Genomic DNA, 14,979 nt, shown 5'->3' with positions numbered 1-14,979 from the left:
TGATGATGATATTTCTGGGTGATTTTCTTTTGTGTTCTATCCTGTTTGGGGTTCATTGGACTTCCTGAATGGATATATTCTCATCTTTCATCATACCAGGAAAATTCTCTTCCAACAAATCTTCGACAATTTTCTCTGTGGTTTTATTTTTCTCTTCCTGTTCTGGAATTCTGATTACATGTAGGTTATTCCTTTTGATGGCATCCTACATGAACCTTAGGTTTTCTTCATTTTGTTTTGATCTTTTTTTCTGTTTATCCTTTTCCAAAGAAGTGTTCAGGTATTTGCCTACAATCTCCCTAATTCTGTCTTCCATTGATTCAATTCTGCTTCTTTGCCCATTCAATGTCTTATCTATTTCTGAAAATGTAGTATTAATCTTCTGGATTTCTGTGTGTAGATTTTGTATCATTTCTAATTTTTCGTTTATTTTGTCATTTTATTCTTGTATTTTCTTCCAAAATTCTTTTAGGGATTTGTCTGTGTTTTCCTCAATCTGACTCTCAAGTAGTTGAAGATACCTAAATACAATTCTTTTAAATTCCTTATAGGGATTTCCAATGCTGCATCTTCCTCAGGGATGTGTTTTGGGTCTGTATCCTGGTCCCTTGTTTCTCCTGCTTTATCTTGCTTCTTTGTGTGGACTGTGATGCTCTGTTGTCTCCAAGGCATTGTGACATTTTTATGTTTATATAATTGGTGATTGTATGTTAGAGTGACTTGCCCACAATTTTGGTTTTCTTTGTTTTATTTGTATGTTATCTACGCAAGCAGGGTACTGTTCTTCTCTATTCACTAGTTGACAGCACTTATATACTCACCACCTGTCTCCTTTCCTGTTGTCAGCCTCTTGTATGTCCCTGCTGACCTTGGCAAGCAGAGTCTATTCTTAGGTCCCTGGAATCCAAATGAGAATGCTATCACTTTAAAATCCAAAATGGTTGCTACTTGTAAACATTCAAAATGGCTGCGCCCTTGGTCACTTTAAATATCCAAAATGGCTGCTGTTTGTAAATGTTCAAAATGGCTGTGCCCTTGGTTACTGTAAATATCCAACATGACCACTGCTTGTAAACATTCAAAATGGCTGCCACTTATAAACATTCAAAATGGCTGCCCCCTCAATGACTTTAAATGTCCAAAATGGCTGCCACGTGTAAACAATCAAAATGGCTGTGCCCTCTGGACAGCAGAAAGTCCACAGCTCAGGTTGTCTCTCCCTCCTTGCTGTTTTCCTTTGTAGTCATCGGCCACCAGCACAGTCGTCCCTGCAGCTCCTGGTGACCAGGGCTGATCTTTAAGTCAATTCTCAGGTTCCAACACCACTTGGAAATATTCAGGCTGTTGGTCCAGTCAGAGTGGCTGACAGTCAGCAGCTCCAACCATCTTTGTGCTCACTGTTTTTGTTTAGGTTTTTCCACTAGTTGGTGCCTAATCCACTTCTATATTGTTCCTTTCAAAGCTCAGGGATCCAGGATTATCTTCTGTATCTCTGTCAATTGGTTTTTCTTTTCTTTGTTGAAGAGGGTCTGTGTCGCTTGCCTGCCTATTCCTCCATCTTACCAGAAGTCTCCACATGATGTCCTTTTCTAAAAGTTGTCTTGATAATTTGCAAAGTATGCAAGCTAAAGTCTTTCCATCTTTGCTTCTAAGGAGTCATTGAGTCTTCTAAGACTGAGTTATTCATTCTTCTGATAGTATAGTCAATATTCTGAATGCATCTGTTTTCTTTCTTTATCCTCCAGCTTTCTTGTGAATATAAGGTGACTGAAAAGACCATGAGTCTGAAGCAAAGCTTTTCAGAATTTTAAAGAGGTCTTTCATAGCAGATTTGCCCAATGCTGTTTCCATGGGCCTTGATTGTTGATCCGAGTAGAACAAATTCCTTGATGATTTCAATTGTTCTCCATTTATCATGACGTTATTTTTTGGTCCAGTTGTGAGGATTTTAATTTTCCTCACATTCAGGTGTAAGCCATAGTGAAGTCTGTAGTCTTTTACCTTAATCAATAAGTGCTTCAAGTCATCTTCATTTTCAGCAAGTAAGGTTGTATCATCTGCACATCACGTGAGTCTTGTTAATAAGTCTTCCTCCAATCCTGATGTCGCATTCCTCTTTACATAGTCTAGCTTCTCCGATTATTTGTTCAGCATACAGATTGAATAAGTATGGTGAAAGGATACAACCATAGTGCCCACCTTTCCTGATTTTAAACCATGCAGTATCCCCTTTTTCTGTTAGAGCAACAACTTCTTGATCCACATACAAATTTCACATGAGCACATTTAAGGGTTCTAAAACTCCCATGCATCATAATGTTACTCATAATTGAAAATCTTTGCATAGATGATAAAACACAGGAAAACATCTTTCTAGTATTCTCTGCTTTTGGCCAAGAGCTATTGACTTCAACAGTGATAGCCCTCATTCCACGTCCTCTTCTGAATCTGGCTTGAATTCTGGCAGCTCTCTGTGAATGTAAGACTGCAGAATTATCTTCATCAAAATTTTGCCAGCATGTGATATTAATGTTATTGTTAGATAATTTCCTCATTTTACTTGATCACCTTTCTTTGGAATGGGTACAAATATGAATATCTAACACACCTCTTAACTGGTCTCTATGCCAACAGCTCTCTTTTCCTTATGTAATCTACCCTTATGCAGATTGGTAACTTCATCTTACTTCATGATCATGCAATGCCCTTGTCCAGAATCTAGCACATCAGTGCTCATAGGGTGAAGTGCAGTGTCTTCAGTTGGGTAATTGAAGCGCACCTTGTCCTGCTCTATCCTGTATTTCCTCTGTTCTGCTGCAACACGAGGTGCCCACTCAGATAGTTCATCTTCCTGACTTGGTGTCTTTGCCATACCACCCACCATGGATGCTTTTTCTCAAATTTCCCCAGAACTCTTCAAGGTCAAAGAAGTCCAAAGTGACCTTGCCCTCCTCTGGGCTTGTCTTAAAGGACTTCAGGATCCAGGAGGGCAGGCTACCGTTGTCGTTGAGTCAATTCTGATTCATGGACTCCATGTGTGTCAGAGTAGAACTGTGCTCTATAGGGTTTTCAGTGGCTGATTTTTTTGCAAGTAGATTTCCAGGCCTTTCTTTTGAGGTGTCTCTGGGTAGACTCAAACCTCTAACCTTTCAGTTAGCAGCTGAGCATGTTAACATTTGCACTATTCAGGCACTCCAAGAAGATAAGATGTGGGCTTTAAACGTCTTTGGGGCTGTGGGAGGCACATGCCAGCCTCATCTCAGGTGCTCACTAACCACTGGCTATACTCTCTCTAGCCCAGACCTCTCTCCTAAGTTCTAGACCCATCTAGCCAGCTCCTTACCAGTTTTTTTTTTTTTTTTTCTTCTCTGAGTACCTCAAATTCATCAGGACTGTTATTTTACTCCTCATCGTTTTGTTCCTCTGCCTGTGTGCCCTATTTCAGGAAATAACATCCACCCAGCTTTCCAAGCCAGAAATATGAGAATCGTGCTTAATTCCTTTCTCCCCATCACCACCTTCCATCCTTTCAAACATAGAATCCAGTCAATTCTGCTTCCTAAATGTCCTCTACCCCACCACTATCACCAGTCTCCAGTTGCCTTCAGCTGTTTCATGGAGAATAAAGCATACATGATACATGACCTCCCAGACTCAATCTTGCCTTCTCCAATACAACCTTACCTTCTACCATGCTGTAGCCATTGGATCATGACATGTCTTGATTAAAACACTTTGGTGGTTTCCCATTGCTACAGGATGAAGTCAACCCCCTTAATGTCTCACACAAGCCCCAGGAGCTGCTTATACCAATCTTTCCAGCTTCAACCTATACCATCCTCCCACTGGGCTCCTTTTGTTCTAACAACATTGAATGCTTGGTATCTCTAATGTGGTTTTTCTCTCTCCCTTCTGGGCTTTTGAATGGTATTCTTTCCAATAAGAATGCTATTCCCAGTTAAGTGTAGTGGTTAAGCATGTGAATTTTTTAGGTCAGACAATCTGGCTGAGTTCAAATTTTGCCTCAGTTAGTAGTTGTATGACTTTGGGAAAATTCCTTAACCTCTCTGTGCCAAATAGGGGTAATAGCAGTGACAACTTCATAAGATTGTTAGGAGAACTGAATGACTTAATATGTGCACAGTCCTTAGAACAGTACTTTGTTGTTAGATGCTGTCGAGTTGGTTCTGACTCATAGCGACCCTGTGGACAACAGAATGAAACACTGCCTGTTCCTGCTCTAGCCTCACAATCGTCACTATGTTTGAGCCACTGTTACAATCACTGTGCCAATCCATTTCATTGAGGATCTTCATCTTTTTAGTAAGCGTGATGTCCTTCTCCAGGGCCTGATCCCTACTGACAAGATGTCCAAAGTGTTTGAGACAAAGTCTCACTATCCTGCATCTAAGAACATTCAGGTTGTATTTCTTGCAAGGCAGATTTGTTCCTTCTACTGGCAGTCCACGGTATATTCAAAATTCTTCATCAACACCATAATTCAAGTGCATCAATTCTTCTTTGGTCTTCCTTATTCATTGTTCAGCTTTTGTGTGCATATGAGGTGACTGAAAATACCATAGCTTGGGTCAGGTTCACCTTAGTCCTCAAAGTGACATCTTTGCTTTATAAGACTTTAAAAAGGTCTTTTGCAGAAGATTTGCTCAACACAATATCATTTGATTTCTTGACTGCTGCTTCCGTGGGCATTGGTTATGGATACAAGTAAAGTGAAATCCTTGACAACATCAACATTTTCTCTGTTTATCATGATGCTGCTTACTGGCCCAGTTGTGAGGATTTTTTATTTCTTTAGGTTGAGGTGTAATTCATACTGAAGGCTGTAGTCTTTGATCTTCTTCAGTTAATGCTTCAAATCCTCTTGGCTTTCAGCTAGCAAGACTGTATAATCTGCACATAGCAAGTTGTTAAAGAGCCTTCCTCCAATTCTGATGCTGTATTCTTCTTCATAAAGTACAGCTTCTTAGTTTATTTTGCTCAGCATACAGATTGAAGAAGTATAGTGAAAAGATACAGTCTTTTTTAAAAAATACACTTTATTGAAATATAATTTATGTACAAAACTAAAGTGACATGGATCAATGCATTTTTTTCCCAGTGTTCCCTCCCCTCCCCTCCCACCCCTGGTAACTAACAAAGAAAAGATACAGTCTTGATACACAGAACAGTACTTGGCACCTTCTATCCCCACCTGGAAAATACATAACTGGTAGCATGCTTCAAGTCTCATCTTAGTTGTTTCCTTAGTGGCTTTCCCTGTCCCTTAGTTTAGGTCACCCTGTTTTATGCTCCCAAAGCATCATTCATTCATACATTCAGTCAGAAAGTCACTCATTCATTCATTCTTCAAATATTTACTGAGAGCTTTTTGGTGCTGGGGAGTGTATTAGATGCTGGGGATACAATAGGAAGTAAAAACAGGCCTCATGGGGCTTACAATCTAGTGTTTCCTCTTTATAATTCCCATTTCCCCTTGTCAGATATTGTTGTAACACATTCTCGTTGGATGTCTATCTTTCCTTCTGGACATATGCAGGTGGGGCCCAGGTCCCAGCCACTATCCACTAATTAACTCTTAAACGAGTAAATGCATGAAAATAGCAGAATCACAGAATCAGTCCTTTAAGGAAGCTGTCTATCTCCAGGAGCTGTACATCTTTGAATGTAGTGGCCTCTGGGAGGAGTCTAGTATCAGTCTTTGACATCATATAGTCAATGGTTTAAAGATGAGCAAGCGAGCCATCTGCTAAGGCACAGGGGGGATCTGGTCAGGGTGAGTCTATTTTGGTGCATGTGGGGGTAAGGGGGAGGGGGAGGAGAGACCGCTCTAGTGGATTATGAGGCCTTAGTGCATGAGGGACCTAGGGGGGACAACTGCATCATGATCTGAGCCTCTCCTAAAGGGAAGGAAAGGGAGAGTGTGTGGGGGGACTGACTACAAACTTGCCTGGGTCAGATGTGGGGCTGATCCTGTTCTAACACTCACCTTCTGGGAAGAAGAAGGCTGGGAGCCAGTATTTTACAGGAAATCCTTCAAATAAATCACTTTGAGCAGGGTGTTTGGATTTTTGGCTAATTGATGAGCTAGACTGCTTCCAAGCTGTGAGAAATCTCATATACCTGTTGGAAAGCAGACCACAGGTTGGAGTGGTTAACTTCATATGAATGCACACCTTCAGATGATCTTCCCTTCAGTCCTTCCCAGTTGTCCTCCTCATTTCAATCTCACCCCACATACATTTATCTTGTACTTTCTGGAAACCAGACATGGCTTTGGAACTTGTGAGAGAAAAGTGGAGACCACAAAGCATGGACGGAAATGGATTTGGGTAACAAGAAATGTTATTATAGCAGGAATTATGGCTGGCTTTGCTGAATCCTACAGATTTTTGAATTGCTAAGTTCTCCAAAATACATACATATATATATAATCTAAACCAAAATAATTTTGTTGTTGTTGTTGTGTGCCGTGGAGTCGGACCCAACTCATAGCGACCCCTCTTTGGGTTTCCCAGGCAGTATCACTACGGAAGTAGATTGCCTCATCTTCCTTCTGAGGAGTGACTGGTGGGTTTGAACCACCAGCCTTCTGTTTAGCAGTCAAATGCCTTTGGTACTATGCTACCAGAGCTCCTTCAAAATAATTTAGTACTATAAAATATATATTTGTATATATATACATATTTATGTAGACCACCACTTGTCTGTCAATTTGTCATACTGTGGTTACTTGCGTGTTACTGTGATGCTGGAAGCTATGCTAAGCTAAGCTAAGTATGTATGTGGGTCAGATGTCTTTATTTGTTCTATTTATAATACTTACAAGTCAATGGCAAGAGGGACAATATGACATAGACTTTGGAATCAGGTTTCCTGGTTCCAATCTCAATACTTCCATTTTCTAATTGTGAAAGCTTGGGCAAGTAACTTCATCTCTTTGAGCCTCAGTTTCCTCTTCTCTAAAACAGGCATAATGATAATGATAGTACCTACTTCACAGCATGAGGTTACTATGAGAATTAAATGAATTAGCATAAGTAAGCACTGAGAAACTGTGAGGCACCACTGAATGTTACCTACTCTCATGCCTCTTAAGCTTTGGGGTATTATGACTAAAAACACAATTTTAACAATTAGATGTATCTAATTATTATTTTTGTTTATATTTTCCCTGCAAGTATTCTCAATGTAGAACAATAGAAAGAGAAATGTATGGATTCTAGACCTATCTCTGTCATGTAGAGCAGAGTGACTTTGACTCTCAACATCTCAGGTCTCCATTTCTTCATCTTAAACTGAAAAATAAGAATCCCTCTCTTGCTTCATTTATGTGCTACTGTGAGAACCCTAAGAGGCTAAGAAGGTGAAACTATATCATAAACAATTAAGCTCTAAACAAGTGTTTTAAAATAAATTCGCTGCCATCGAGTCGGTTCTGACTCACAGTGACCCCTCCTTGGGTTTCTGAGGTTGTATCTACAGAAGATTGCCCAGTCTACATAGTAAGAAATACAAAGCAGCTTCCATCCATACCGACGATGTATTGCAGTGTACGCCATTTTAGCCCAGGTATTGAAGAAATTCAATCGCTGGATGAGATCATTAACCCAGGAACTCAGGGGCTTACATGACTTGTAGGAGCATTTCTGTTGGGATTTAGAAACAAATGCATTATGTTTTCAGATTTGTCCTTGGGATCTTTAGGAACATATCAGAAACCTTTGGTAACAGATTCCATTGCTAGGGAGAAATAACTTAGCAAGAGTATATAATTTCCCAACTGAAAGCACATAATTAGAAACCTGAAAATTATCACCAAAGCAAAACAGCATTGTCTTAACAATGCTTTGGATAAAATATTTGGAAATTTCCATCCTGGCAGAAGGTTTTCATCACTCTCATCAAACATACTCTTCCTCAACACTCCTCATCCCCTCACCCCCTCAAGACTACTACACCCTGACAATATTGAACTCTACCAAGCCATGTGACCCTAGAAAAGTGCCAAGTTTAAGACATCTTCCTACCCTTTTGCTTCTCAGGAGATGGCTTATCCTTTCCTTAGTTAAGATCCAGGGATGCTCCCTTGTTTACCTATGACAAGGCCAGACACAGATCCTCCAAATTCCCATTCTTTGCCTCATAAATGAATTGAAATGCTTGATTTCACTGATCAATTGGAACAAAATGTTTCTTAACCAACTTTGGTTATGATTCTCTCCTCCCAGGTCCCTGAACTTTGGCCCATTCTTGGCCTGGGCATATTACACCCCACCTCCTGCCCCCAAAGACTCCTCCTGGAGAATAGTCTGACCTCAGGGTAAATATTCTCTGATCTACTATGTGCTCATGTCACCTTGTCATCCCACTTTTCCACACCTGATTCCTTCTGGCCTTGTTTACTCCTCTCCCTTAAGACACTTGCAGATCTTATGGTCCAAGTACGTCCTACTCCATTGCAGTAGTCCCTTTCTCCTCTTGCAATAACTCTTTTGAATAAAGTCTTCATCAAGTCTGGCCTTGTTTTTTTAACAACCTTCATATACCATTAGGTATGAGTGATTTCAACTTCCTGGCTTTCCCTTTGTTCTGGTTACCTAGTGCCGCTCTGACAAGAATATACCACAAATGGGATGGCCTTAACAAACAGGAGTTTATTCTCTTATAGTTCGGGAGGCTAGAAGTCCGAAGTCAAAGTGCCAGGTTCTTGGGGCTGGGTGAAAACTCCTCAATGTTGGGCTTCAGCTCTGCTTCTTGCTCCCAGCCCACTGAGGCTAGAGGCAACTCTTCATTTAGGCAGCTCCTGGCTGCTGAGGCTAACAAGCCCAAGGTTGACAAATAAAATGGCACAGTCCTGATGTTACCAAACCGCATGGCAGGCCATTAATTCAAGTCCATTGTAAGTCCCACAGTCAGCAGAGCATGGCAGGCTGCTGAATGACACGGCTACATGCAGGGTCCAAGTGTGCTGTAAGCTAAAGACCATCCTCTTATATATAGGCTTCCTCTTATATATAGGAAGCAGAGGACATCCCTAAGGCAGCTCAGCTGCTCACAGTAGATTTCACAATGGAGTTGATTACCAGTCTCATCATGGGGAATAGTACATCCAGGTGCCCAACCACTCAACCAGGCCAGGCCAGGTTGACACACAAACTTAACTACCACCCCCTTGTACAAAGTTCTATCTATTCCCATCCACATTTGGCTCTTTCCCTTCTATTTCAGAGTAAAGCTGACCCCTGCCCTTGTGCTCTGCATGCCCTTCTTGGAGTATTTCCTCTCTCTTCTGTGCTTGGTTTACTAATATGCTCTTCCACATCAAATACACAAACCACCCAACACTCGATCCTACTGGTGGCACTCTGGCTTCTTTCTCTTCTTAACAGTCAGGATTCTTCTTCTTTTTTTCTTTTTTCTATCATATGAACCTTTATTATTATATTTTCATCATCAAAACTTAGGATCTTGACCTTTCCTTCTTGCCTTTATATAAGGCCAAAAGAGAGACATTGGCTACTTTGACAACCTTAAAATGGACTCCTGGAATGTCTCCAACAGCATGACCTTTGTGACCAAATCCAGCAACCAGAACTTCATCATTTTCCTCTGTAAAATTCAAGCAACCATCGTTGGGTACAAAGGCTGTGATTTTCTTGCCGTTCTTGATCAGCTGGACTCTGACACACTTCCTAATGGCAGAATTTGGCTGTTTGGCTCCAACCCTCACTTTTTCCAACACAATTCCCTTCACATGGGAAGCATCTCCAAAAGGGTTGGCCTTCAGAGCTGTGCCCAAATGGGCTTTTTTTTTTTATTGTTTATTATGCCACTTCTGGTCCCTTCGGTGACTACAGAATTTCCTGGCAGTATGAAGACCTCTACACTTGCCTAAAATTAAAAAAATCCCTTTGGTTCCTTTGCAAAAAACATTTTATGGAGTCATAAATTACATCTTCTATAATACTAGCTTCTTCTGTGTAAATCCTTGAAACCTACGGGCTCTTGCCGCACATCACGGCCTACAAGGCAAACCTCAGCTCCTCTGAATCAACCAATAAACGTTAGGAAAGACTACAGGCGCTCCAATGGTACACTTCTCCAAAGGAGCTTCAACATCCACGCTCAGATGTATGTCCTTGCGCCCCTCCAAAGGAAAGGACGAGTGTTCGGTGGCCTCCGTGCCGCATGGGCTCCTTCTGCGTCTGGCCATATGCATGCAGATACAGTACTCTTTGAGCCCTCTCTCGCCAGTCCTACCCACCGTGTCCCCCTCTCACCCCCTCTCATGCTACACTCCCATCTCCCCACCCCCAAGACCCTGGGTCCACTTGCAGGCCCCTCAGCCAGGCTATTGCCATCTCTCACCTATGCTGGCGATAACAGTCAGGCTTCTTGAAGTTCTTTGGTTTCTGTCTCCTGCCATTGACACCTAAACCTATTATCATCTGGTGTCTGTTCCCAGGAATTCATTAGAATTTCATTAGCAAATTTCTACTTTTCATATTCAGTGACACTCTTCTCCACTATTGTCTTATTTGTATTCTCTGCCACTTTGATCAAGTTGATTAAATACCTACTTCTCTCTAAAATTATGTTGCCTTGGCTTCTGTTATCACACTCTGTCCTACCTTTCTCTCTAATTCTGTAATTTTTTAAGGTCTCACTCATGGGGTCCTTTTCTTCTCCTCTATCTATCTCATGTGGACTTCCATGGACTGTAGAATGAAGGTACCTTTTCCCAGAGAGTCTTTGTGATTGTTTTGTGCACTTTACACAAAATTTGAGCTGCAAATTAAAGAGGGCCAATGGTAGTTTAAATCACTTGGGAGCAGGTTTTCTTTTTTTAACTTCCTCTCATGCCTTGCTCTTTTTTGTGTACAGGAAACTTTCTCTTGTAGACAGATGCCTGTAGGTTGAAGGTTGTGCAATTTACATGTTTCACTCAGTGAGAGGGTGTAATCCTTTGGGATGTGTATGTTATTTATCAGACACCTCCCTCTGGGTGGGTTTTGGGATAGGCTGTCAAAATTTGGGCATGAATCCACCAGTAAAAGCCATGAGGGTGTTTACTGGCACTCATCATGAGTATTACAGACTCCTGTGACAGGATAAGTTGGTTGTGCAACAGGCCAGACCAATAGGCTGCATGCCACTCACAAGCAAACACTTGTGCAACAAAGGTACACATTAGTCTAAGCAAAACATTGTCCAAATTCCACAGCATTCTTCTCTAGATTTTTATGACTCAGAGAAAACCAAAAATAGTGTGCATGTTTGGGTGAGAATCATCAAATCCTGCAAAAAAAAAAAAAAAAAAAGTAATGCCAATTCTCATGGAGATGTAAAAACTCTAGACCTGTTTTGTGAAATTCACAGGAGGGTGTGCAGCTTCTAGTTAGTGTCACCTGACTGAAGACATTTTTTAAAAAATCAGTAGCCACTTCAAAATACTTTTCAATTAGAGAGACTAGTATATTTTAAAATAAGAGACTAGGTCTCTAGTCAGCAAAATAAATTAGATTCAGAAAAAATGAAATGAGGTTTCACATGGTTGTTTCAGAGGAATCCAAGAAGATTGGCTCTCTGCTAAGAGTTTTATTTGATTCTGGGAAATTATTCCTCACATTCTTGATAAATTGGATTTCACCCTTACCAGGATGCTGTTATGGGAGTCATGTTCAAAAACACTATACGCTGAATATATGTGAAGTAATTTAAAATCTCAGTGATTACAGTGGGAGAATGTAGCCTTTCTATTTCAGTTTGTTTTGAGAAGTTTTCCTATAATCTACAATGCTGCTGTATCTGAGTTTCTGTATCAAAAGGAAGGCCCTGGCTAGTGTTTTCTATGGGCTGTCTAAAATTCCTACCTTTTTTCTTTTTTTATTCTGAGAAACTTTGACATAAATTAGTCTATTTGAAAAGTGCACTGAAAAAGAATAAATTATTTTAGATCAGAATAACTAGACTTTAAAGAAAAGAGACAAATTATTCTAAATTGCTTCCCTAAAGGATCCTATAAAACATGGTAAAGACCAAGTTATGAAAATATGATAATTTCCTACCTCCAAATATTTACTGAATTTGATTACCATATTTCTTCAAAAGAACTTACTCTGATTGGTTCAATGGTAAATAAATACTTACATAAATTGAATAGTCTTAATAGGCCCAGTATCGTTGTTGTTATGTGCCATCAAGTTGGACCCAACTCATAGCGACCCCTCCTTGGGTTTACAAGGTGGTATCTCTATGGAGGGAGCTCTGGTAGCATAGCACCTAAGGCACTTGACTGTTAACCAGAAGGCTGGTGGTTCAAACCCACCAGCCACTCCTCGGAAGGAAGGTTGGGCAATCTACTTCCGCAGTGATACCACCTCGGCAACCCAAGGAGGGGTTGCTATGAGTTGGGTCTGACTTGATGGCAAATAACAACAACAACAACAACAACATCTCTATGGAAGTAGATTGCCCAACCTTCCTTCCAAGGTGTGGCTAGTTAGCAGTAACATGCCTTAAGCACTATGCTACCAGAGCTCCTAGTCCCAGTATTAATGAAAATGAATTTGTTCTAATGATAACTTTATGCTTATGTTAACCCTGCAAACAAAATGTTTCTAAATAACTTAAGCTAGATACTATATTAAATACATTTTATAAGGAGAAGAAGTAATTTACAAGGAATGATGGGTTCATTTTTGCTAAAGAGATTTTGTATTTACCAAGTAGGTGAAAAGGAGCTCAGGTGGCATAGTGGTTGCTAACAAAAGACTGGCAGTTTGAATCCACTAGTCACTCTGTGGAAGAAAGATGAGGCAGTCTGCTTCTGTAAAGATTTACTACTTTAGAAACCTTAAAAAGAAGTTCTACTCTAGCCTATAAAATGTCCCTATGAGTCAGAATTGATTCAATGGCAGTGGGTTTTTTGCTTTAAGTAGAAAAAAGGTTTATTTCTTTTAAATTGAACATCATCAAAATCAATGGTTTAACTAGGGAATTCACATAATTTACTTATGGAATTTTTAAAATGACTATTCACATATTTAGAGACTTGGTAATCTTAGTGTGTTCTGTAGTATATCTTGAAACATGATATTATGTCTCAAGATTATTATATGTTATATCTGAAACTCTCCGAAAACAAAGTTAACCATTGTGTTTAGAAATATATTTTGTCAAAAAAATTTTTTTAATTAACTTTATTTGGCTCTGCATTGATTTTTTAAAATGCACTTTTTAAAATATAATTTATGTACAGTGAAATACATAAAACTAAAGTGACATGGGTCAATGAATTTATTTATTTATTTATTTTTGCAGTGTTCCCTCCCCTCCCTTCACATCCCTGGTGACCAACAAAGAAAGTTCCCTTCCATACATAAACCTTTCCTTGACTTTTTACAATAATGAACTAATACTATATTTGTCCATCTGTGATTGACTTCTTTCACTCAGCATAATGTCCTCCAAGTTCATCCATGTTATGCAGATTCTACATTATTCTTTAGGGTTGCATAGTATTCCATTGTGTCTATGTACTATACTTTGGTTATCCATTCTTCTGTTGATGTGCATGTAGGTTGTTTCCAATTTTTTTTTGCTATTGTAAATAGTGCTGCAATGAACATGGGTGTGCATATATCTGTTCTTGTCCTGGCTCTCACTTCTTTAGGATATATATCTAGTAATGGAATGGCTAGGTCAAATGGTATTTCTAACTGCAGCTTTTAAAGGAATTGCCATACTATTTTCCACAGTGGTTGAATCATTTTACAGTCCCACCGGCAGTGTATGAAAGTCCCAATCACTCCACATCCTCTCCAGCATCCACCATTTTCTGTCTTGTTGAACTTTGACATTAGTGCTGGAGTGAGATGGTATCTCACTGTTGTTTTGATTTACATCTTTCTGATGGCTAATGAGCTCTGGCAGTGTAGTGTCTAAGGCATTTGGCTGCTAACCAGAAGCCTGGTGGTTCAGACCCACCAGCCACTCCTTGGAAGGTAGGTTGGGCAATCTACTTCCGTAGTGATACTGCCTTGGAAACCTGAGGGGTTTCTGGAGGGGTCGCTATGAATCATATTGGACTCCATGGCAATGAGTTTGGTTTGGTTTGATGGCTAACGATCATGAGCATTTCTTCATGCACTTGCTGGCTGCCTGAATATTCTCCTTGGTGAAGTGTCCATTCATGTCTTCTCCCCATTTTTTAATTGGATTGTTAATGTTTTTGTTGTTGTGTTGGAGTTTTCTATAAATTTTAAAGGTAAGTCCCTTGTCAGATATATAATTATCAACAAGTATGAACCGTTGCTGTCATTTTGTTATGTGCTTTTTCATGGTGTTGATTTCTTTGTTCCACATGCTTTTCTGTGCTGAGCTCATTTTGTTTATGAATTGTGTTATCACTTCCTTCATTGCTATTGTTTTAGTATTTGCTAAATATTTGTACTGGTCCTCTTCTTCATTTTGATGTGCAGGTTTATAATTTTTCTTTGAGGTTACCTCGTGATCTATAATTTCTTCCCAAGTTTTAAACAGTCCTTTCTGTCTTGTAATTGTCTTGACTTCCCTACCATTTAGAAGTTCTGTAACTACACAGTTTTTTCCTCTTTTTGGTTTGTAGTTGTCTTCATTTGTTAATTGATGTCCCTGGTTCCCTGTTTACCCTCTTGTAGGCTTACTTACTTTGGATACTTCTGTAACTGGTTGGTTTCTGGGTTATGTTATCATGTATATTAATGGTCAGTTGTTGTTTGTTGTTGTTGGTTCTCTGTCCAAAGGATTCCCTTTAACATCTCTTGTAAGGTTGGTCTGGTTTTAACAAATTCTCTTAATTTCTGCTTATCTAACTTCACCATCATATTTGAGGAACAATTTTGCTGGGTATATAATTCTTGTCTGGAAATGTTTTTCTTTCAGGCTTTTATATATACTATCCCATTGTCTTCTCAC

At 39.8% G+C, this 14,979-nt stretch overlaps 1 protein-coding gene across 1 annotated transcript in view; it reads right to left on the bottom strand.

The window, feature by feature from the left end:
- DNAH14 (dynein axonemal heavy chain 14) overlaps positions 1–14,979 on the bottom strand; it is a 792,430-nt gene that overhangs the window by 7,340 nt on the left and 770,111 nt on the right. The window contains exons 81-82 of the mRNA XM_042780425.1: positions 7,555–7,667; positions 6,008–6,141 (exon numbers count right to left, since the gene is read on the bottom strand). Of these exons, the coding sequence (XP_042636359.1) occupies positions 6,008–6,141; positions 7,555–7,667 (247 nt within the window). The remainder of the gene's footprint in view (positions 1–6,007; positions 6,142–7,554; positions 7,668–14,979) is intronic.

This window comes from Orycteropus afer, unplaced genomic scaffold (assembly GCF_000298275.1).
Source record: "Orycteropus afer afer isolate SDZICR_OR568_19922 unplaced genomic scaffold, OryAfe1.0 scaffold00039, whole genome shotgun sequence".
NCBI lineage: Eukaryota > Metazoa > Chordata > Mammalia > Tubulidentata > Orycteropodidae > Orycteropus > Orycteropus afer.
Note: the sequence above shows the minus strand (reverse complement) of the source record. Positions and strands in the feature narration are given on the sequence as shown.